The sequence below is a fragment of the Peromyscus californicus genome, unplaced genomic scaffold (assembly GCF_007827085.1).
Source record: "Peromyscus californicus insignis strain IS unplaced genomic scaffold, ASM782708v3 Scaffold_7__1_contigs__length_154581171, whole genome shotgun sequence".
Taxonomy (NCBI): domain Eukaryota; kingdom Metazoa; phylum Chordata; class Mammalia; order Rodentia; family Cricetidae; genus Peromyscus; species Peromyscus californicus.
Window position 1 is genome coordinate 43,904,532 of NW_026294595.1, and position 23,900 is coordinate 43,928,431.

The 23,900-nt window shown below is 35.6% G+C and overlaps 1 protein-coding gene across 4 annotated transcripts in view; it reads right to left on the reverse strand.

The window, feature by feature from the left end:
• Nucleotides 1–23,900, reverse strand: part of Scn7a (sodium voltage-gated channel alpha subunit 7) — a 78,400-nt gene that overhangs the window by 33,022 nt on the left and 21,478 nt on the right. For all 4 annotated transcript variants that reach the window (XM_052725234.1, XM_052725233.1, XM_052725231.1 and 1 more), the window contains 8 exons: nt 20,913–21,157; nt 16,615–16,733; nt 16,164–16,253; nt 14,436–14,564; nt 12,939–13,030; nt 9,367–9,573; nt 7,811–7,880; nt 4,602–4,743 (listed from right to left, as the gene is read on the reverse strand). In XM_052725234.1, the coding sequence (XP_052581194.1) occupies nt 4,602–4,743; nt 7,811–7,880; nt 9,367–9,573; nt 12,939–13,030; nt 14,436–14,564; nt 16,164–16,253; nt 16,615–16,733; nt 20,913–21,143 (1,080 nt within the window). In that variant the 5' untranslated portion in view covers nt 21,144–21,157. The remainder of the gene's footprint in view (nt 1–4,601; nt 4,744–7,810; nt 7,881–9,366; nt 9,574–12,938; nt 13,031–14,435; nt 14,565–16,163; nt 16,254–16,614; nt 16,734–20,912; nt 21,158–23,900) is intronic.

The following is a 23,900-nucleotide window of genomic DNA, read 5'->3' on the forward strand; positions in this document are numbered from 1 at the left end:
TGTAAGTAGAAAATACAATTGATTTATATCCAATGACTAAATGTGTATGAATACAACTAAATAAAATATTTTTTATTTTTAAACATACATTTGAATAAATAGAAAACTATTATCTAAAGAACTTATTTTATGGCTAAAGAAGGTTAAGTTAGAATAATAAGAGGTGGCAAATTTATTCCGACAATGTCTTATTTACTTAGAACATGTTAGTCTTTAAAAAGTGATTTTAATAACCTGTTAGTACATTAGACAATTATTCATGATTTGATTAAATATTTATACCACTTAAGTAGCTGCTATTAACACTAATCCATTCAGTGGCTAGGAGTGAACAGTCTAGGATTTGCTATAGGTCATGAACAATAAGGACCATATATTTCTTGTCTTATCCAGTAACACTTGTATGTGATATTTAATACTATTTTCAATAGGCATATAATAGTCAGACTTTGGAAATACTGTTCACAATCTTAGATGTAGGATAGATTAGATTTTTAACATATGATTATAATATAGGTTAAAGTATACACACACACACACACATACACACACACACACACACACACACACACACACACACACACACACACACATATATATGTCCCCTTTTTTAATGTAGGAGTTGTTATACCGCTCAGGCCAGCTAGTATCAAATTTACAATCTTCCTGCCTCAGTGGCTGACATTGCAGATGTGCACCACCTATCTATATTTTTGTTATAGTCATGGGGAAATTCTTGTTTTCTTAGGTCTCATTATAAGATTGGCTAGTCAAGAACTGATTTCTTGGGGTTTGTATGAGGATAAAATGAAGCAAGCAGACAGAGTCCATAGCACATGGTAAAGCCACAATAAACTTTAACTACTCTGTTGAACTCAGCTGTGTTCATGCGGGCTGGAAACGTTTTGCTCATGCCTGTTCTAATGTGTTTCAAGGAATACCTGGGTCAAACATAATATTGCATAAAACATGAGCTGTACTATTTGGGAACAACTACAAAAATTTCCTAAGCCTTGAACAATTGAGTTTAGAGAAATGATAAGTAAAATCTACCATCAAATTAGCAATAACTACACAATAAAGATGCAGGGATCAGAAATTAAAGTCATGAGTAGACTCTAAGCCTGAATGCCTCCCAGATTCTGTTCCATTTTCACTTGAAGAGGCATAGGGTTGACTTTAAAATAATGCTGACTAGACAATTTTATAATACATTTTTGATTGTAAAAAAGAAAAGCAAGGGCTTCATTATTATACAGATTGATGTAATTCACAACATTTCACTTACTGTTGTTTTTCTTAAATTAATATAAGACAAAATCCTTTTGGGACAGTTTGCTTCCTAATGAGGGAAATATCTAAACAAATACCCAAAATGGCACATTATGAGAATGAGTACACTGCATTCTTTCTGAAAGGCATGAGGGGAAAGCCCAAAAGGGAGTTTGACTCTTACTCATGATGGAAGAAAACTATAATTTTTGTGGAGTTTAAAATATACATGGAAACAAGCACAAGAAAAGACCATTCAGGAAAAGTCTTATTTCATTATCAAACACAGCAGATATCTTAAAGGGCACTACATCATACATATGGGCTTTGAACACAAGTCCAAAGATGAACACACATAATAAAAAATGATTTTGAGGGAAGGTAATTTAGTAAAGTAGCAAGACACTTTTAGAAATAAGAAACTCTGAGTGCTGTGGAAGAAGCACAGACACTTGTCATAAATGGTAGGAAATAAAAATGTAAACACTACCATAATAAAGTTAGAAAACCAGTTTACACAACAAAAATATGTTACTTGAGAAACTAATAACTTTCTTTTGGCACACACCTTTAACACTAGCCCTCAGGAGGTAGAGACAGGTAGATATCTATGAGTTCAAGTCCAGCCTATCTACACAGAGAGCTCCAGGCCAGCCAGCTATGCAGAGAGAGACTCTGTCTTAAAAAACAAATAACAACAACAACAAAAGAAAAAACAATAATAATAAAACAAGAAACAAACAAGCAAATAAGAAACTCAGAATATGCAGGGCGGTGGTGGTGCACGCCTTTAATCCCAGCACTTGGGAGGCAGAGGCAGGTGGATCTCTGTGAGTTCGAGGCCAGCCTGGTCTCCAAAGCGAGTTCCAGGAAAGGCGCAAAGCTACACAGAGAAACCCTGTCTCGGAAAAAAAAAAAAAAAAGAAAAAGAAAAAGAAAAAAAAGAAACTCAGAATACAATTCTACTTTATATATGTTTAGTATACTTGATTTCCATTTAGAAATACATTATCAACCTATGCTTAAAATGCATTACATTATTCAATCATTTTTAAAGACTTATTTTAGTTTTCATTTCTCTCTCTCTCTCTCTCCTTTTCTTTCTCTCTCTCTCTCTCTCTCTCTGTGTGTGTGTGTGTGTGTGTGTGTGTTTGTGTGTGTGTGGTCTGCATGTGTGTTTTTACACATACTTGGAGGTGCATACAGAGATAAGAAGAGAGCACCAAATTCACTGAAGCTGGAAATATAGGGGTTTGTGAGCCACCTGATAAAGGTCCTGGGAAACAAATTCAGGTCCTTTGGAAGACCAGAAAGTTCTCTAATCTACTGAGCAATCTCTGCAGACTGTATCCGATCATTTTTAAGGACCACATTTGCACACATAGACACACATCACAGTTTAGACATAATAGAAATAAGTATATTAGGTATGTGACTTGCTATGGAATCCTATTCTTCAAACATAACTACTGTCATTTTTCACCAAAGCTTGAGAGACTCTCTGCAAGAGACCCTCACTATCAGACCTACTGACTGCTGACATTGTAGATAGGGATGGTTATTAGAAGAACCTCACCTGAGACTATAGCCATTCTCTATTGTACTGTATAAAAGCAATCTATATATAATTCTGACCTAAAAGTATATGTGTCCAAGTAGACTCTGGGGTTCTATAATATATGAACTGTGGATTTTGGTCTATCATGGGCACCTTATGTCAGGGGGATAAGATTTTTTTAATTTATTTATTTATTACATAATTACATATACAGTGCTCTGTCTGCATGCATGCATGCCTGCCAGAAGAGGGCACCAGATATCATTGTAGATGGTTGTGAGCCACCATGTGCTTACTGGGAATTGAACTCAGGACCTCTGAAAGAGCAGCCAGTGCTCTTAACCTCTGAGCCATTTCTCCAGCCCAAGACATTTGTTTATATTGACCAAGTGAAACAGCTCTCTCAAGACAACATGTGTTTAAAAGAAGAATATAATCAACTCTAAAAAAACTTTTAGAATTCATGGTAACAACTCTTTCTTCTGTTGTCTCTTAATATTAGCTATCCTGCTTTGGTAAATAACATCATATAACTCACAGTAATGAAGATGATGAAGATGGTCTTTAATGGAACTCTTTTTTTTTTTTGGTTTTTCGAGACAGGGTTTCTCTGTGTAGCTTTGCGCCTTTCCTGGGACTCACTTGGTAGCCCAGGCTGGCCTCGAACTCACAGAGATCCGCCTGGCTCTGCCTCCCGAGTGCTGGGATTAAAGGCGTGCGCCACCACCGCCCGGCTTAATGGAACTCTTAATCTTTATCGTAGCAAGTGTCATCCCTTCCTGAGATACTGTCACACAAAATTAGTTATGAGGGCAAATTCTTAAAATTTGGATATTGTATTCATAACAACAAGACTTCTGTCATCACAACTGCAGCACTGTTTAATATTTAAATAGAAAGCATAAAATGAAATAAAAATAGAAAATTTTGCTTAATAAATTAATACTTAATGTGGGCCAATCTCATAGACTCACAATATTTTGACTCAATAATTATTAACTAGAAATTCACTTTGTAAATATCAGAATATCAAACAAGACAGCATTATGGCCTTTGGAGCAAGAAAGTGAGCTCCATTGGGTTCTTCTGGAAATTTGGAGACCTTATTAAATTCACTCAAATTTTACTTTCTTATATAAAAAAATAAGTAAACAGATGTTCTCAATAAATTCATGCAGGGCTGAAAGTGTGTATGTTGCATATGTGCTTATTGTGTCTGACCAGGCAAAAACCATAGCTCAGCATGACACACACACACCATAGCAGATGGCTGTTTCTATGGGGACTGTGTGGCTGGTAGTGCTGAGGCTTCTGCCACTGCCTAGTGTGCAGAAAAAGTGTTAGAATGCAAGGGGCAAGATCAGAATCCAAAATCCGAGTGTTGCCACTATTGAATTGTATCACTTTGGCACCATTGAAAAGCTGGAATGTTCTAAATGAGTCCCTTGTAAATCAGGGTCTATGCATTGACCGTGGAGCTTTGTAAAGATGAACTATTAAAGATAAAACACAGATAGGGCACAGGATTTGATGGAGTTTCACATTCAGAGGCTATGATTCTTGGCTCTGTCCTTGAATTCTTCTTCACAAAAATCCACCTCCCTCTGTCTTTGTGTGTGTGTGTGTGTGTGTGTGTGTGTGTGTGTGTAGTCACAATTTCTTTTTAACAACTTGATTACATTTTGGGTTGTATTATGCAAGGATGGAGAAGATAACTTTAACACCTGCAGATTATGATATCTGCAGGTTATCTCAGGTTATCTCTTCTTACCTGGTGATAAAGCAATTCAGGGTAATCCTGGGTCATCAATCGAAACAAAGCAAGAAAGGCCCAACCAAAATTGTCAAAACTCGTGAAGCCATTGTCAGGATTTCTGCCCTCTTTCACACATACATAACCTTCAGGACACTGGCTACAGAAGACAAAAAAAAAAGGAAGAAATGTCCACTATCAAGTAACTTTCAGGCAATGGAGCAATCGTAAACACTATCTACACTCTGCCCAACAGCATAGAGCTATCCTCTGCACAAAGGCAAAAATTGTCTTTTTAAAGAAAACACTAAAATCAGTTGATAAGTATTCTCAAGTTGGCTTTTAAGGAGCTATTCTTTAAAGATTGATTTAATTGACAAAAATGTATATATTTATCACATATATGCTTTATACAATTATACATTGCTGAATGGCTAATTTAGGCTAATATATTCATAGTTCACATATCTACAATCACCATCGCAAGAACACTTACCAGTTTCAAGAATATTATGTACTGTTATTATTCATAATTTTTGTTGTTCAAAATCAAATTGAAGAAGCTGAAACTGTGACCCAGCAGTAAACTATTTGTCTAGGATTTTAGTCCATGAGTTCAAGCCATAACACCATAACACAGTAGAGAGAGAGAGAGAGAGAGAGAGAGAGAGAGAGAGAGAGAGAGAGAGAGAGAGAGAGAAAGAGAGAGAGAGGACGGGAGGGTGGAAGAAGGATTGGAAAATCTCTGAGTGTCATAGTGAAAGTATAAATATTAGAAAATAGCACTGATAAAAATAAACTACAATATTTGAGGGCTTAATTTTCAAGTGAGCTCACCTCAGAACCTCAGTTTCCATTATTTGAGGGTGAGAAAACATTTGTCACATTAATAATTGAAAAGCAGAACGAGAACTTGTGGAAAAGAGCACATTAAATATTTATTTCCTTCCCTTTCAGGGATTTCTCAAACTCTTATCTATGTAGGGTTGGAGTAACATGGCTCATTATGGTATTGGCTCAATAAATGCTATTTTCTTCCATGCAAGCCTTTGTGTAGTTTCTCCCTGACATTATTTTGGGGTTGGCCAAGGTATGTGCCTTAGATACACAAGGGGCAAGCAGTGGTTTAAAAACGCTTGTGTACTGAGGTTTGTCGGACTGCAGTCCTAAGAGTCAGAGCAAAGGTATGTTTGTTGTTACAGCCATCAACTAATTTGAGGTACCTTACCATGCTGATAACTATGGTGTTAGAGGTGAAAACACCATGTGATTTTTATTTATTGCCATGAAATATAACATTGTGTTGTAATATTCATAGCCAGATGCCTTCATAAGATATATGGATTATATTTGAAGTGGAGGGTTACTGAATATGATGTTATAAAGAGAAGAGACCAAAAGCTAGACTTCAGGGTAGAATGGAAGCTACGTGATAAAACTTCTGAATCACCCAACGTTATATAGACTGTACAACTGTGCTTTCTCTTGCCTGGTGCTTTAGTCAATTTCCAGAATGTAAAGGGAAAAAAAGAATGAAATAAAGGAGCCTGTGGGTTGGTGACCCATCTCAGCTGAGAGCAAAGCAACAAAGACCATGACCCGGTCCACATGGCTGGCAGGGGCTTGTTGTTATTCTTTTATTTGTTCCAGTATACTCTACAGGATGCAGCCAGCAAGATGGCTATGTGGGTTAAGTCATTTGCCACCCAGCCTGGTCACCTAAGCTCACTTCTCTGGACTCACATGATAGTAGAGTGAATCAGCTCTTGCAAGTTCTCTTCTGATCTCCATGTGTGCCATGGCACATACCCCGGTATATATGTAATAAAAGGAGTTCATGTTAACAACATATGAGAATTATGTTACATTGCTGAATAACTATCTAATAATATTTTAAAGTAATTTTATTAATGTACAATACATATATAAAATGCATATAGACACCAAGTAAAATAACATTATATCTTCAATGTTTCTCTTTTTAAAAAGCTGACAACCATATATCAGAGCACCTGTGTCAGTCCCACGCAGGCTCCCTGGTTGTTGGTTCAGACACTGTGAGCCCATATGAGCCCAGGTTATTGTTTGCATGAGTTTCCTTGTAGTGTCCTTGACCCCTCTGGCTCCTACAATCTTTCCTTACCATCCACTTCAGGATTTTCTGAGCTCTGCCTAATGTTTGGCTGTGCGTCTGTATCTGTTTCCATCAGTTGCTGGATGAAGCCTCTCTGGTGACAATATGTTACAGTTGTGTAGCTTGGTCTGTTTGTGGGAACAGGAGCTCTCTCCAACTCTTTTACTGGCCTTTGGGACCCTACTCCTCATATCAGGTTGCCTTGCCCAATCTTAATACATGGTGAGGTGCTTAGTCTTATTGCAACTTTATATGCCATGTTTTGGTGACTCATTGGAGACTGCCCTTTCCTAAACAGAAACAGAGGAGGAGTGGATTGGGGATTGGGAACAGAGGGTGGGATGGGAAAGGGAGGGACTGAGAGAAGAGGAAGGAGGTGAAATTGTGGCTGAGATGTAAAATAAATAAGTAGATAACTTTATTAAAAAATAGTGACAAAAATGCTCACATCCAAAGAGCTGTTGTATATCATCCTTTGTTAATTGCTGGTGCTGGGACTCACTGAAAATAAATCAGATCTTTGTTGTCATTCCATCCATGTAATTTTTTAGCTTCTTAAGTGAGAATGAATTACTCTACTAATCTGCCTATTGCTTTTCTGGAAAATTGAATTAATGGCATTCCATACTACACACTTCTGCTTTTCCTCAAAGTCAATATGTTGGAATTCTACCTCTCATGGTGATGGTATTAGGAGGTGGGCCTCTTGATGACAGAGTAGGTCACAATGAAGTCTCATGTGTATGGCTAAAGCTTTTACAGAGGAGATCTGAGAAACTTTGTCCTGCTTAAACTATGAAGATAAACCCAAAAGGCACCCTGTCTGTGCCAACAGAGCAAGCCTCATAGCCAATTATTGGGCACTTGGATCTGAAGATTTAAGTCTGCCTGTCTGAGGAATGTATTTCTGTTGTTTCTAAGACTTGTGATCTATGGAATTTTGCTAAAACTTCTCAGACAGAATAAGACAGCTCTCCTGCATAGCTTTGATAACAAAGTAAGAAAATATAATCAATTAAGAATAGTAGTAAATCAAATATTAATCCGCTGAGGAAGTAATGACATGTTAGAAGAAAGCATTAACCCTACCTACCCAGCATCTGTCGTGTTGCCGCAGAGGAGAGCGGATCTCTCTCCTTCCAAATAGTAGAAGTTTGCTCTTTCTGAAAAAATGAGAAAGAAATGAGGTTCTGTGTTTAATCTTGAGTCAGCCACATGAAGCCCATCTGGATTTCCATAGGAGTCACACATCTGCCTATGTCCTAATATTTCAGAAATACAACATTTCCTGTAATTCTTAAGATGTCATTGACAAAATGGAAGAGATTGGCAGTCTTCACAGTAGTATGCATTAAGAAAGAGTTTTAAAATTACAATATTGTGCTTTAATAAGAATGTAAAGAGCCAGAGTTCTGTTTTGTTTGTTTTTGTTTTCTCAATAACCAATAAAGTAGAAATAGCTGTTTACTTTAAATAATTATCATATTATAGTTATTACATTGGAAAAATCAGCGGATGCTTTACTTAGGAACAGGATCTAATGTGTACCTCCCTTGATTTCAGCACAAGTATTGGGATGTACATGAAATGAAACATTTAGCATCTTCATGTGCTTACAATTCCCTGTTGCAGCACAACCATACTATGCAGTTGGCCAAGGAGCTCAAATATTACGATTTCTTCTAGTGTTTATGAAACACAAAATAAAAATGAAATTATTAACATAGAGGAGCTGCATAAGATTATCTTTTTAATAGGAAAACCCAGACACGTTCCCTAAATATTACCAACGTGGAGGCCTAACATGAGACAAGACTCCAATATTATGAACTCTTATGTTTTCAAGGCGGTCTTTGCCTGGCTAGAATCCCAGTTTCCCTGCCTAGGAGTTATAAAATCCTGGAACATAATTTAATTCCTTTCTTTTCCTGTTCTGTTGTTTATGATAGCATAACTATTACTATGTCTCTTCTGAAAAAGTCATGATGAAAATATATGTATATACTGATTCTGAATGCTAAGAAATTATATTTCATTTATTGTTTTATGTTTGAAACATTTTGCTTACTCTAAAAATCAGAACTAAAATATTTTAAAAATACATCAGTAACTGAAATCTAATCATTGTGAGAATTTACATATTAAAGTGATATTCTGACTTTTAGTGTAACCACAAACATTATAACAGATAAACAAAAAATTTACACTTTAATAAACAATTCTTTTTTTTTTTTTTTTTTTGGTTTTTCGAGACAGGGTTTCTCTGTGTAGCTTTGCGCCTTTCCTGGGACTCACTTGGTAGCCTAGGCTGGCCTCGAACTCACAGAGATCCGCCTGTCTCTGCCTCCCGAGTGCTGGGATTAAAGGCGTGCGCCACCACCGCCCGGCCAACAATTCTTTAAATGATGACAAAAAATAAACTTTAAGTTCTCTGGAATGAATTTAAAAATAAAATTTGCATGACTTTACAAAATTTAGGTTCTCCTGATTAACTGTCTGAAAATTGGGAAATTTATTATTTTGATTGAAAAAAGACAAAAAAAGATTAAAATTATTTCTTGAGTATAATTATAACATTTATAATTTGCCCAGAAACTGAATGTTCATTTCTCTAGAGACTTCTCTATCATTAGATTGAGTCACTCTTACCTGAAATATAATACTGGATTCCAGTTCTGTTGTGCAGGGTTTCATTTTTGTTTTCTTGGGGCCAATGCAGACATTTGTGCTTTAGATTACCCATGAAGAGACCCATCCCAAGTAGAGAAAATACAGTCAGAAAGAACAGAGTTAGGACAATGGCACCAAGTAGTTTCTTCAAACACTGGGCTAGTGTCGCCACAATTGACAGCAGGCCTGCAAAGAAAGACAAATGCTTTTAACCCAAGAAAGAGAAACCTATTTCCAACAAAGCAGTTACAGCAAACTTCTCCAGTGGCAAACATCTATCCCTTTAGAAATCAATAAATTTGCCCTTCATTCTAGTTCCTATCGCCTGGATCTAACAAATACTGGGAACTAAAGTCATGGCAAGAGGGTTCTGTGTCATTACTAGTTATGATACTTGATGAGATCATTCAGAGACACCATTTTAAGCGGGTGCCTGTTTGAATCTTGTCCATGTCAATACCCGGGCTGTTCGTACAGTAAAGCAAGACAAATAGACTTTGATTTCAAGTATTGTGTCTGAATTATCTAGTAAAACTACTTTTCTGTTTTTAAAGGCTTCTTTGCATTAACAACTCAAAGAAACAAGTTCTAATATATTTTTTTCTTCCTCAAGGAATGTGGTTTTCTCTACTTTGTTAATCTACCTCACCATAGTATGAAGTCTTCCTTCATATTATGCCTTTGTTTGGTGCATTGATAACAACACATTTTACTTACATGACCACTTAATATTCATCTAGCATCTTATAATTCATATCAGTTTTCATCTTAAAATGTATGGATAGGTCTGTTTTATTGAATTTTTGTCTTTTGCCTGACAGAATCTGGATTTCCTTCTGTTGCAATCCTCAAAATCAGATGACTGTTTCAGTCAGGTGTATGTCTTGTACTGGTAAGAACAGGTTCTGTTAGTTGATGTGTGCACCAGCCTTTGGGTGTAACATCCATGCCGTGCCACAGTGAATTGTCATACACTCGTGCACTTATGGGCAGCACTAATTAGATTCAAGGGTGAATTAATAACAAAAAATGTTGGGCGTTGAGAAGGAGGTGGAGTGGGGTCCTAGAGTGAGTTGGAGGGAGGTGGCAGTAGATGAGTATGATCAATAAGCAATAAAAGCAGAACAGTTTTTAAAGACTAAAAAACATTTTAAAATTGAAGAAAATACCATATGCTTTTTTCTTGTTTCTATTTAATGCACAGATGAAATGACTTTCTTCCTAATGATGCACTTCTCTTCCTATCTTGTATTATCTGTACATGTGTCAATATTGCAGTAGGCTAGCAGGTGCCCTACTCTGCTTTCTTTGGACAAGGAAGAGATACCTATGACATATCCATCCCCAACTCTAGTGGCATGTCTTTCTTGAACTTACTAAAACTTGCTGATCCTTTTTAAAAAATCCCTCTTATTAAGATGAAAATGTTCCCATTTTATGTTCTTCTTGTTCTCAGGGTACAAAGAAAGTTAAAGGTGTTATGTTTCCACCAGAGCAGAACTGTTTGGTTTCTTCCCTAGCTTTGGTTGGATTGCCATGCCACAAACTACCTTTGTTAAACATATTTATTGGGCTGTAATTCAGAGATCCTAAAATATCCACGCTTAATGTATGCAACTTGATGCTTTAAAACATTTATAGAATGGTTTTTCATCACATCACTCTCTAGTCTACTTGTCTTTTTTGCTCAGCCTGGATTTCAATTTCATAATATGGTCACATCTGTTTTCCATAGAGTTCTGACCAGGAAAGTTACCTGTAGGTCTCACTATTGCTACACTGCACCCATGTTGGGTGTCCTTACCTATTGATTTCATTGTACTGTATGATTCACTACAGCCCAGTGAACTTGCTCTACTCTGTTTGTGTGTGTGTGTGTGTGTGTGTGTGTGTGTGTGTGTGTGTGTGTGTGTCTTTCCTTTCTAACAACACATCACATCTAAAAGTACATGTGAACATTTGCTTGCACATTTAGAAATGGAAGCTGTAGTTAGACCTCACTATCATCCATTGTGAGGATCACAGCTCTCTACTTTATCTGTCTGTGAGAACATCCCTGAACATGTTGGTACCATATTTAAGTACTGAGAAAAAAGGAGATTTTATTAGTTGAGATCATGCTGTCCTTTACTCTAAATTATTCCAGATTATGTAAGACAGTGGTGCCTAAAGATGTGCCTTAGCCCCAAGAGACTCCATTTTATAAGCAGCTTTTGACTACATTTTGAGGATGCTGATGATGGTGGTCCTGGTAGGACCTGCAAACTGCCATCTGCCTTGCACACACAGAATGAAAGATGACATTCCAGGAAGCATAAAGTGTGTTGTCCTTTAAATTTACCTGAGTGAACTGAGACTGTAGGGGTGCATGAGCATATTAAAATCATTTCAGGCAATTCAGGCCCAAGATTTTATTGGGCAGGCTGCACTGAGGAAAGGGTGTGATTCTTATCACCTGAACCCAATCAAGTGATAGAAAGTTAGTACGGCAGTGTCATGGATACCTGGTGTTTGGTAAGGACCAACAGGGAGAGCACTCCTGATGATCCCTGGTGCTTCAGCTAGGCTCAATTCTTCTATTACTGATGCAATATTCACTACTGGCATCTGCATGTCTCCAGGCTCACCTGCTGACCCTGAATCTGCAGTTTCTAATCTGATCTGGTTTCTACACTTTTACCCCACAGCAGGACTTAATTCTGTATGTCACTGTCAATCTTGACCCTTCCCGTGGCCTCAACAGCAGCTTCTGGCCTAACTCTGGTTTAGGTTCTTTATGTTATCAATATACAGTCTATATACATTTTTCTTAGCCTATTTCCAAAACCTCTTAAGCTCTGCTGTGCCCTCTCTAACTTGTATTCATTGTATTTATTCTGTAAACCACATAGATAGACTATATAGCCATATTTATTGTGTGCTACATGTTGTGTGATATGGGCATTAATGTGAGCAACTAAGATTGGAATAAAAAAGTCTACATTCACTTTGGCCAGACTACCAAGGCAGATAGGATTTTCGGGTAAACTTCTGAAATTGAAACCTTTCACCATTTGAATTCATTGTAATTCGCTCAATTTTGTCTTTCTGTAAAGTCACAAACTTGTTCATCTATGTTTCTTACATAGCATGCTGACAATAATATTAGTTTATGTTCACTCATTTCAATTAGTTTCTTGATGAAATGAAGAAAAAGAAGGAGTCAAAAGCAGCATTGTAGAATCTCTCTGCTGTTCTTGGAATTTAAGGAAACTATAAGTTCTTTTACAACATGTAAAGATAACTGAAAATGAAATCATGATTGATTTTTATCTATATTTTTGCATCACAAGTATTGAATCCCCACCAGAGAAACAACAGTTAAATGTATTGTTTTTCTTGCCTGTCTTGCTTGACAATCAGATTTAAGGTTCAGATGACTTAAGACTATTTTCAAAGTGGAAATACTGTTCAATTTCACATATTTTCTGAGTAATTACAGGACGGCTAAAACAGATACATGAATGTACTAAAAGCACAGTGAAGAAAATGATTCCAATAGCATTTCTTACCTTGGTTCAAAGGAATAATCTTCAAAATCCTCAAAGTTCTTACAGTTTTAAGCATTGGAAGGAAGTTTAGTGGTGAAAACCTTGTGATAAGCCTGTGGGAGTAATTGGAGTTACTGAGGAGTCATTGAATCTATGGTCTTTGAAAGGTACTATAAAAATTATATTTGAATGTCCCTTGCTTGCATTATTTCATTCTAGAAATAGTTTTATGACTGATTGAAAGACAAATCTGCTCTGAACAAGGTAGCCACTACGTAGCAGTCATTCACAAATTCAAACTTTGAGATTGTAACTCTTTTACTCTATGCTAAACTCCATGTGGAACAACAGTTTATAAAACATTTATAAAATGTCATTACCTTATTACAAAAATACACAATGAAAATGAAACCTACTAGCTGGTTTTAAATTAGGAATACAATTCATCTTAAGTATTTATACTCCTGATGATGAGGAACATGATGGTGATTAGTGATAAGAGCAAAAGGCAGGATGTATACTGTGTAAGACAATCTGCTCTGCAGTCAGAATGCCTGGTTAGAAAGGACACCTGCTGTTGACTAGCTGTGTGACAGGAAATATGGTTACTATTTTGTGACACAATTGCCTCAGTTTTAAAGTGGGAATATTTCCTTATTCAGAGGACTTTTGTGGGAATTTAATGGAATGATGTATTCAAATTTCACAGAAGCATACATATAAACAATTCAGGCCATCTGTTACCAAGGTCAGATAAGTGTTAGCTGGCAGCAAAGTGAACAAAAATGATAATGGGAATAGTAATGACAATAATTAGAGTGATATCAGTCATATATCAGGTATAACGATATCAGTAGACACTGCTCTTACTGTTTATAAAAATTATTTTCTTATACAAAAAAGAATATGATCAATACAAAAAAATGAAAAATTAGGTAAGAAATAGGATTATACATAATACTCAAGATCTGTGAGTACTTAGACACTTTATTCAGATATTTAGCATATTTATTGGTCTCAAACCATGGGCTAAATGAAATGTTTCAATACTAAGCCTCAAGTAAGCTAGAATTCCCTAAATCTTAAGAATGTTCTGAACTCAAAAACAAAAATAAAAAGTTAGCCTATGCACCAAAGACAGGTCCTGGCTCCACTGCCTGGGGGCTTCCCAAACAGTTCAGGCTGAGTCTGCCAGGCTGGGCTGACTCCCCAGGGGAGGCCTTGCCTTGGAGGAGGTGGGAGTGGGGGGTGGATTGAGGGGGAGGGCTTTGAGGTGGGAGGAGGGAAGACGGGGGAATCCGCGGCTGATATGTGAAATTAAGCTAATTATAAATTAAAAAAATAAATAAAAAATAAAAACCACTAACAATGTATTCTTGTAAGACAGTTCACTTTTCTACAACATAGCAAATTATCTATTACTTTAATTTGCAATGGACACCCAGAAACGGTTGTCTGAGGGACTCATGATAAATAACTGGAATCGTTAAAATGTTTGCAATGTGAAAATCTACTCACTCAAACAAAGTTACGCTGAAATCAAGCCAGTTCCATAGATCCCCAAGGAAGGAAAATGACCCTGCCCAGACACCTCTTGCAATGACTTTTACAAGTATTTCAAATGTGTAAATCCCAAGCAAAGTATTCCTGAAGAAAAAAAAATCACACAAATGTTAATTCTTGAGAATAGTACATTTTCAGCTCTGAAACATTATGTCTATGACAGTCACCCATTATGGAAAACAAGTTATCTGTAAAGTAAAATTTTATCTCTTAGAAGGGTAGAAACAGTCAATCAGACAAGGATCAAGGAACCTGTTCCCCTTGAACCTGTAGAGAGGCCTTCAGTGATGCCTGTGTGGTCGAATTGGTTAATGAATTTGATGACTTTTTCCCAATGATGCTTTTCCCAATAGTCCTAACTCGGAGGTTGTACATAATCTCTTCATAGTATATAGATAAATTATGAAAATATCAACTATACCCCTAATAGAGATTTTAACATAACTAATTAAACCCTAATTTAATACAAATGTGTTTAAAGACACACACACACACACACACACACACACACACACACACACACACAGCTGTTCTGAATAGAGCTGAAGTTCAAAGTTATTGTCGAGAAGCCTTATTTCCTAAAAAAACAATTTAATGTGCTTTCCCATTAGTCTACTGAAAACCAGACTCTTTAGATTTTCGTGGACAGTGAAAAGTATAAAACTGACAATTTATTAATGAATGGAAATAAATAAAACTTTCAATAAGAAAGAAATCGAATATGAGGTGAATCCCCACGCATATGATACCATGGTTTGGACAAATAGCAAAAGACCTAAACATTCCAATTAGTATAATTAAACACTTAGTCTAGGTAGAGCTGTAGATATTTAAACTGATAATATTCACTTATAATTCCAGTACTCAAGAGTCTGAGGCAGAAGGCAAATAAGAGTTACACAGCTAGCATTAATCAAAACAGCACTAACAAAAATCTAAGTAAGAATAACAAATGGACAGAAAAATCCTCAAATTGACATATGCTTATGTTTGGTTTTATTTAGAAAGTCAATCATGGTAGCATATCAGTATGCCCCACAAATACACCAGTATATAAAAATAGAAATATTAAGCTGTGGATTGTCCTCCCAGGCTCTACTTATTGGGAACTTGATCCCATTGTGGTGATGTAAGAGTTGATGGAATCTTAAAGACATGAGGCCTGTTTGGAGACCCATGTGTCACTAAGGTCCCTGGCCACCTCTTTCCACAGGACTCACAAGAGGAGTCAAAGAAAAGCTGAGGCTGGCTTCACTCAATTCATTGTCTTGTGGCATCAAGATAAGAACTACTGCTTCTAAAAGAACTGCTTTTTCCATGGGCCACAGTTTAACGTAGCAGAGACAACTTATCTAGAACTGAAGCCTAACAGCAGAGGTGCTGTATCCTTGAACCTGTAAAGCTGTGACTGAAATAAATCTCTTGTCTTCATAAACTTTTTAAAACAAATTTAAAACGTTAAATTTATTATGTTTCATGACAATATATATTGTATAAATACCATCCATAATATATTTTATAATTTAATAACAGTAAAAGTAAAAATGCTAAAAACAATAATATAATTACAGACTATTATATATATAGTAAAACTAAGTTACTTACTATATATATATATATATATATATATATATATATACTTTACTATATATTTTATACATTTAATAAAGCTAAGTAACTTACTGTATTGCCAGTGTCCATTCTGGTGGATTATTCATGCTCATTAGCATGCTGTCAGTAAGGACACTAATCAAAATCAACAGGTGAAAAAGGGTAAGCCATGGTCAAGGAATAATGCACAATAAATTACATTAGAAAAGACCTATTTATATGAATTGTATTTATAGATACAAGGACAAGGGATAAGATCCTTTTGTAAATATTAAAAATACATGTTATTTATATTGAAAAATAAGGATTAACATTTGTTAACTATTATGACTATTTTATTAAACTCTTCTTTTCCATGTGTTTTCAAACACTATGAAATTAACCAAGAAAAAACAAGTCTTTAATATGATCACATAAAGTACCAATGAGAAAGAAGAGTTCTGCAGGAGCGGTTGAATAACAGAACATCTGGACTTGTTATTAGTGCATTGAAGACACAGCCAACCACCCTTGTAAAGGATATGGATTCACCAAAACCTTGATAGCCACGCTTCTGAGAGAGTTGAAAGGAGACAGTGTGCAGAAGATGGAAATGGCATTGAACCTGAAGATTACTCTGCTTCTGTTTAAGACTATGAAAGTCTGTAAGAAACCACAGAAAAATGCAGTTCATTAAGAATGCAGAACTTAAGCAACATTACCAACACTCAGCAGTCTGAAATTCACTCATCTGTTCCTTGGCTTTGATATCTAATTATAGTCAAAGTGAAAATGAAGCTGTTTTCATTTATATTTAGACTTACCTGGTAGCTCACCGCTTTACTTTGTTTTGCTGGTTGTATGCTTAGGAAAATCACTGGCCATGGTATCACAGCCCTGTCTCCCAGCTGAACTAATGTAACAGAAAGCACTCCAGATAGCTCATGAATTTGCACTTAAAGACATCAGAGGGCTATATCTCAACTAAATGAATGGGAAATTTTTAATTTTATACCAGGGAAAATCAATGTACTATTACAAAAGCAAAGAAGAGCCAATGTTTTGAAATATCACATCAATCATTTAAATTATTTATGTGGGAGGGGCTGGAGGAGGGAGGAAATGTGATGCATTTCTATTTTAATTAAAATGTACTTAAAAGCAAAACAAGTAAAAAGTAAATCCTAAAAATTAATGCTTGAAAAATCAAATTTATTTGGTATTACTGACATGAATCTATCTAAAAATAGTAATTTATGTAAAATAAACACGACTTTGGATATTAAAGTATTAAATATATAAATATATTAAAAGAACAGAAATATTTTAAAATTGAAATTGATTCATATATAAGTGGATGTGTTTATGTATGCATATATGCATGTTGGCTTGTGTAAATTGATAAGTGTGTGTATATATATATATATATATATATATATATATATATATATATATATATATATACCATATATATATAATACATATTTTCATTGAAAGTATAAGTGCATGTATATTAACTATGTATGTCCCTTCAGTGAAATTATTAGTTGTGGGGTATGCACAAACACATTCTGTCTGGTGATGTAACTTGGTGACAGTGTTTGCTTAGCCTTCAGGAAGCCCTGAGTTTGAGCCCCTTAACACTGAAAAAATTATTATAAGTAAGTATTCTGAAAACTATGAGATAAGATGGCATATTTTAAAATATAACATATAGTACATAATAAGATAAAAGGTATTGTTAAAAATCAAAATGGGGTATTAATTCTTTTTCTTTCTAATAAGGATTATACCAAGCACCTCACATATGCTAGGCAAAACCTCATCCACTATTTATCCTGAGGCCCTTTAAATTCTTTTTTCTTTTGATACTGGGTTTCATTAAGTTGTGCAGGCTAGACTTGAACTCACACTTTAGACCACAGAAGACTTGAATTTGCAATATTTTTGTCTAACAAGAATTACAACCTGGCCACCAGGCCTGGCTTACAAGTAATATCATATACACCAAAATTGAAACATGTAGTCAATGATAATAATACAAGGGCTATGACTTATTGCTCGTTATACTGACAGATGCATATAAAAAAGAAATTACAACAATGAACAACGGCCAACACTTCTGCCCTGCATGTCAGCTCTACCTGGAAACTACTCTGTGCCTCAATTTTTAGAAAAGTGCAGTTCAACATGCAGCTGTGGGGGCTTTGTTCTGCTATTGAAATGTTTCTTCCATCTCCACTTAAATAAACTAACTACCACAAGAAATAAACATGATTGTTTAAAGTCTACTTTCCATGGTAGCTTCCAGAACAATTGCAAACTTCATGGGAAATACAACAGATGTGTTTGTCATTGTGAAGGGAGAAGTAATTTCGGGTTGTGCTGCAATCGTATTTTTAATTTTATGATTATTTCTATGCTCTCTTGAAGAGAATAAGCCAGATATAGCCCAGATATTCAGAGGAGCTGATTTTAGTGAAAAGAGCACTTACTGCATGCGACATCCTTGCAGATTTTCCCCCAGGTACTTCATAACAACTCGGGCCGCGAATAACTCTGAATCCGATTTTATTTTCATTCCTTTTCTTTATGTGAGTTTTTAGATTTTTAGTTAATTTTTCATACAATAAGTTTTGATTATATTCTTTCCCCTGTCCTAACTCCTCCCACATCATCCCCATCTCCCTAACCACCCAACTTCATGTCTTTCTCTGTCTCAAAAAAAAAAAAGGAAATAGTAAAAACAAATTAAAAGAGGAAAAAAAACAAAAAAAAATAGCAGGACAATATGCACACACACAAAATGATTAAAAATGCATGGAGTCTGTTTTGTGTTGGCCAACTACTCCCAGGCACATGGCCTGCCATGAAGCATTCTTTTTGTTTCTTAAGACCTTGTTTTGTCTTTAACAAGGAAGCGCCTCCTCCCAGCATGTCTGCATACATTACACAGTTCTCAGAGGGCTGCTTTAGCAACAGCCACTCCTAAGGTTACTGCCATTATGACCTAAGCACACCAAAAAGTGAGTGCTGAAATAACTCAGATGAGGACCTAATTTACATTTTAACTAAAGTGTTCTCAAAATAATGAAAGTGACACTCTTACCATGACAGTATTACAAAGATGTAGCTGTGCAGCGTGTGTGTGTGTGTGTGTGTGTGTGTGTGTGTGTGTGTGTGTGTGTGTGTTAAAGTCTCCACAGACTTTAATTCCATTTGATTTCCTCCATTAGATAACATCAGTGACTTTTATACATGACTGTCAAAATACCAGTAGAGAATCCACATATTCCCCCATTTTAATACACTTTAATTTTTGTCGGTGGCAACTTCACTCTTCCAAGTTGTAAACATTGGCACTATCCATGAGTCACATCCTGCTGTTCCTTCTCCCGATAGTATGTAGGACACTGGACAACAGGTTTCTCCCCACTCCTCTCTCTTTCTGTTTCCCTCCTTCTGTCCCCCCCATCCCTCTCCCAAAATCAAAAATTTTATGATTACTTTAAAATTGATAATTGGAGGATAGTAATCATTGTATCTCAACAAAAACCGTTTATATTAAGGTATTTCAGTGCATACACTAGCTTAACTAAAAATAAGATATCGCTCTCTCCCTCGCCCCTCTTCATTTCTCTATCTCTTCCTCTCTTTTCCCCATTTTTCCCCTTCCTCTTCTCCCTCATCACCTTCTCTCCCTACCCATTTCTCCCTCTCCTTTGCTCTCCCTTCTGTTTCCTCTTTTGATCCTTTCTCTTCTAATTTAGAAAGCTGCTATATTAATTTTCTTGAACTGCCACTGCCGTGCCCTAGGTCCTTTGATCACAGCAAGTCCATGTCAAGATCACCATGATCTCATCTTTGCCACCGCCGGCAACATAACTTCAGTAGCACTGGCCTCTCTATGCCCCCTTACAGAATCAGTCTTGGCTGTTGCCTGTCCACTTGCCCAAAAAAGGTTCTACTTTGGCTTTAATAGAATTCCAAGTATTCTGCAAGCTGTAACTCAAGTTTTACCTTAACTTCATTTTATTATTTTGTGTGTATAGCTGTTTTGGCTTCTTGTACCCATGAACCATGTGTATGTCTAGTGCCCAGGGTAACCAAAAGAGAGCTTCAACTTCTCCAGGACTAGAGAACTTACAGAAAGTTGTCAGCTGCTCTGCAGGTGCTGGGACTCAAAATCATAACCTCTGAAAGAGCAGCCAGTGTTCTTCACCACAGAGACATTGCTCCAGCCCCCGAATTGTGCTCTTGGAATGAAAACTCTTCTAGCTTCCTCAATCCACATCGATTTCTGTATTTGCTAACAAAACTGATTCTCATACTTAGTATTTTGTGTTTTTTTTCTGGGAGTGTGTATGTGTGTTTGTGTGTGTCTGTGTATGTGTGTGTATACATAATCTGTAGGTCTTTTTGAAAATGAGACAGGTTTGAATTTATGAATATATGAATGAGTGAACATAAAAAATATATTTTGGATGCACTATTCTGACTAGTGAGTAAATTATTGAGGTGTCTGAAATTGCTGCCATATTCTAATTATTTTATGATTATTTTAAAATTTATTTTTAGATTGATAATCAGAAGAAGGTAATTAGCATATTTCTACAAAAAGCCATTTATATTAAGGAATAGCAGTACATATACTAAATTCACTAACCTTAATACATTACTCAGATGTTATATCAAATTTATTAACTATCTTGAGTATGTTATTCCCACATTATGAAAAAGCTCTTTCTCTATTATTTTTATTATTCTTATCTCAATTATATTTTAAGTGGCTGAAAATAAACTAATAAAAATATAGTTTCAATAATGATGATTAATCCTTACATTTCTCTTAACATAGTAATATGGATCCATATCTTCCAAGGGCTCAGACACCATTCCTTGGGGAAGGGTTCCATAGGTAAATGGAAGTTCTTTGCCAGCTTCCAAATAAGGGCTTGGTTTTAAGTCTTCTTCATGCTCTTCATTGCATGTTTTAGCAACATGATTTTCTATGAGTTCAAGTGACTCTGCAGTAAAGGGGATAAGGCCCTCTGGCTCTGGTGACGTCAGCATCTTCAATTTTGTACCTGTACAAAAAAAAGTAAGTATATAAAATTTGGTCATGAGTAAGTCATTATATCAGTAAATTGTCACCTACTCCTTGAACTAAGTGAGGAGCTCTGTAAGTGGGGCTGTCCCCTACCACTTCAGAGCCAAGCATGGTTGTCTTAACTTATACTCCCAAGCCCCAGTTGACTACCTCAATGACCTCAGTTGGTTTTTGCTTGATGTTGTAAACCCTTTCTATGATGTGATTTCTCTGTTGCTATTTTTTTTATTACACTTGAATGTTTTACCTGAGATACTGCTCCACCTGGCACTATCAATCTATTGCTCCAGGTGACAACTTCAATGGGGCTTCTCTGATTTCTGCTTCCTTTTTTGATTTGATTTAATGATTTCTCTCTCTCTCTCTCTCTCTCTCTCTCTCTCTCTCTCTCTCTCTCTCTCTGTCTCTCTCTCTCTCTCTGTGTCTCTCTCTTCTATCATCTAATTATTCATTTCCTTTCATCCCTTGCTAAAATTTATTCTTTTATTTTTGCTTTCTTATATACCTGCTAGACTCAACTCTTTCAAAATCAAAAGTAAGAATATTATGGATCATTCTCTGGACCATATAGAACTTTGTGGTCTCAAAATTTAAATTTATAATTCAAGATATAAAAAAAATCGAGACCACCAAACTGAGTAGGTACATTTAAAGAGATCATACCTCACGTTTTTAGAGCTATAAGCTGTTTTGAATTTTATTATACTTAATATTAGTCTCATTTGTAATTTCATTTAGTCCTTTCTAGAATTCTTTTAATTCTATTGGTTTCTTTCCACTTCTCCACTGTAATAGAAAACTTTTAAGGGTATAAGAATTCTTTTAATTGTCAAATATAATTATTTCTTATGTACTACATATAACCACCAACTCTTTTTAATGGCCTCCAATGATACTGGGCCCCATTGTTATTGTGTTGAGATTTGGATTACTTTCTTTACCCTAATTCCTGCACCTGAGTTATTGTCATCACTGTTGCCTTTTAGTGGTGCAAGGATGAACCCAGAGCCTTGCTCATACTTGGAAAGTATGTCTCCAGGAACATGGGTCACAATTGTACCACATTCTAACTCTCATATCCTTAAAATTCTGCCTTTCTCCAATGTTATACAAATACTCTTGATGAATGCACTGGAGTTGCATCACTCCCTGTATATGGATATTTAAAACTACAGTTCTAAAATACTTTCTTCTTTTGGATGTTTTTGTGGGTATTTCACCAATAAAGCAACACATAAAAATTTATTTTCTTTCACAATTATGACAAAAACTCTTTAATATCTTAATCTTTTTTGTTTTTTTTTAAAGAGAAAGAAAAAGTAAGGGTGTAGAGTTGGGAAAGTGTGGAGGATCTTGGAGAAGTTGGGAGAGAGAAAACCAGAGTATATTATATGAAAAAATCTAATGAAAAATGCCAAAAAGAAAATGCAAAATAATAAAATAAAGACAAAGTCACGAATTCATGACTAGAAAATTACTCATGACATTTTTTTTTTCTGTGTCATGCACAATTTTCTGCATGCACAATTCCATTGTATATGTAACACATTCTCATTAGCTGGAGGACATTGAGGTAGTTTCCCTTTCTGAGGTATTGTGAACATATATTTCCATATTTACTTATTATCTCTATCTCAAAAATATGCAAATGAAAAGGTGCTCTATTATTCTTTTCAAGCTAATGAATTCCTTTTCCCTTGAAGTAGCTTCTTGTGATCACAGAAAGATACATTCACATTAGTGATTGTGTACGCCAGCATCCTCAAAAATGGCCAGGGCCTAGGTATGGAATAACTCCAAAGGGAGAACCCTGGCAGGAAGGTGAGCTCTCATCCCTCATGAATGCTATAAAAGGAAAAACTGCTCACTGTACCTAGAAGTTTTCTCTGGTCCTACGGAATCACTCCCACCAGCGGGATCAACTCACCTCAACATTAAGTTATTTTCCAAATATCTTGTTCAATATGTTCATAAAACTGATACTTTTTAAAAGGTTCTTAAGAATTACCCACCTGCACAGACTCATGCTATAAAAATAATAACATTCATATATTAAAATTTACTGTGGGCTGTCAAAGTGCTTTGAATAAATGTGACTCATATTGCAGGTTTTCTCCTGAAATTTTTAGTAAACAATGTTTAATGAGTTTTATAAAATTATATTCAGCATAGACATCTTTGTACATAAACTGGTTTACTAATGACTGATGCTTGTAATATTAAATGTTAATTACTATTACTATATCGTGATATAATATGGCTTGAGCCCAAAAGGAATCACTGAACGTTCTTTCTGTGCTTTTAGTGGTCACTTGTTTCCTTCTGTGGTCAGGCATTATCTAATGTTGTTTTGCTATTTCTTAAGTGCTCCTTTTTTTATAAAGTAAAGAAGTAAATTTGAAGGGAGAATGCCTATGTTTAGCTCAATTCTTTAGAATAAATGAATTAATAAATCAGAAACATGTCAAGGACCTTTTTTTTTTACATTCACACACTGATAATGTTTGTTCTTTAGATTTTTACCATGATCCTTGCTTATTTAACAGTGAAAAATAAAATAAAATATCCAAATTTATAATAAAATAAAATTAACATGATTCAACATATAAAAACATACATGCTAGAAAATATTGCAATACCATAGGTTTATAAAGATTTCCCCCAAAGCCACTTTGACCAGTAACTAAGACCCATTCAACCCCATGTTATCATATGTGACT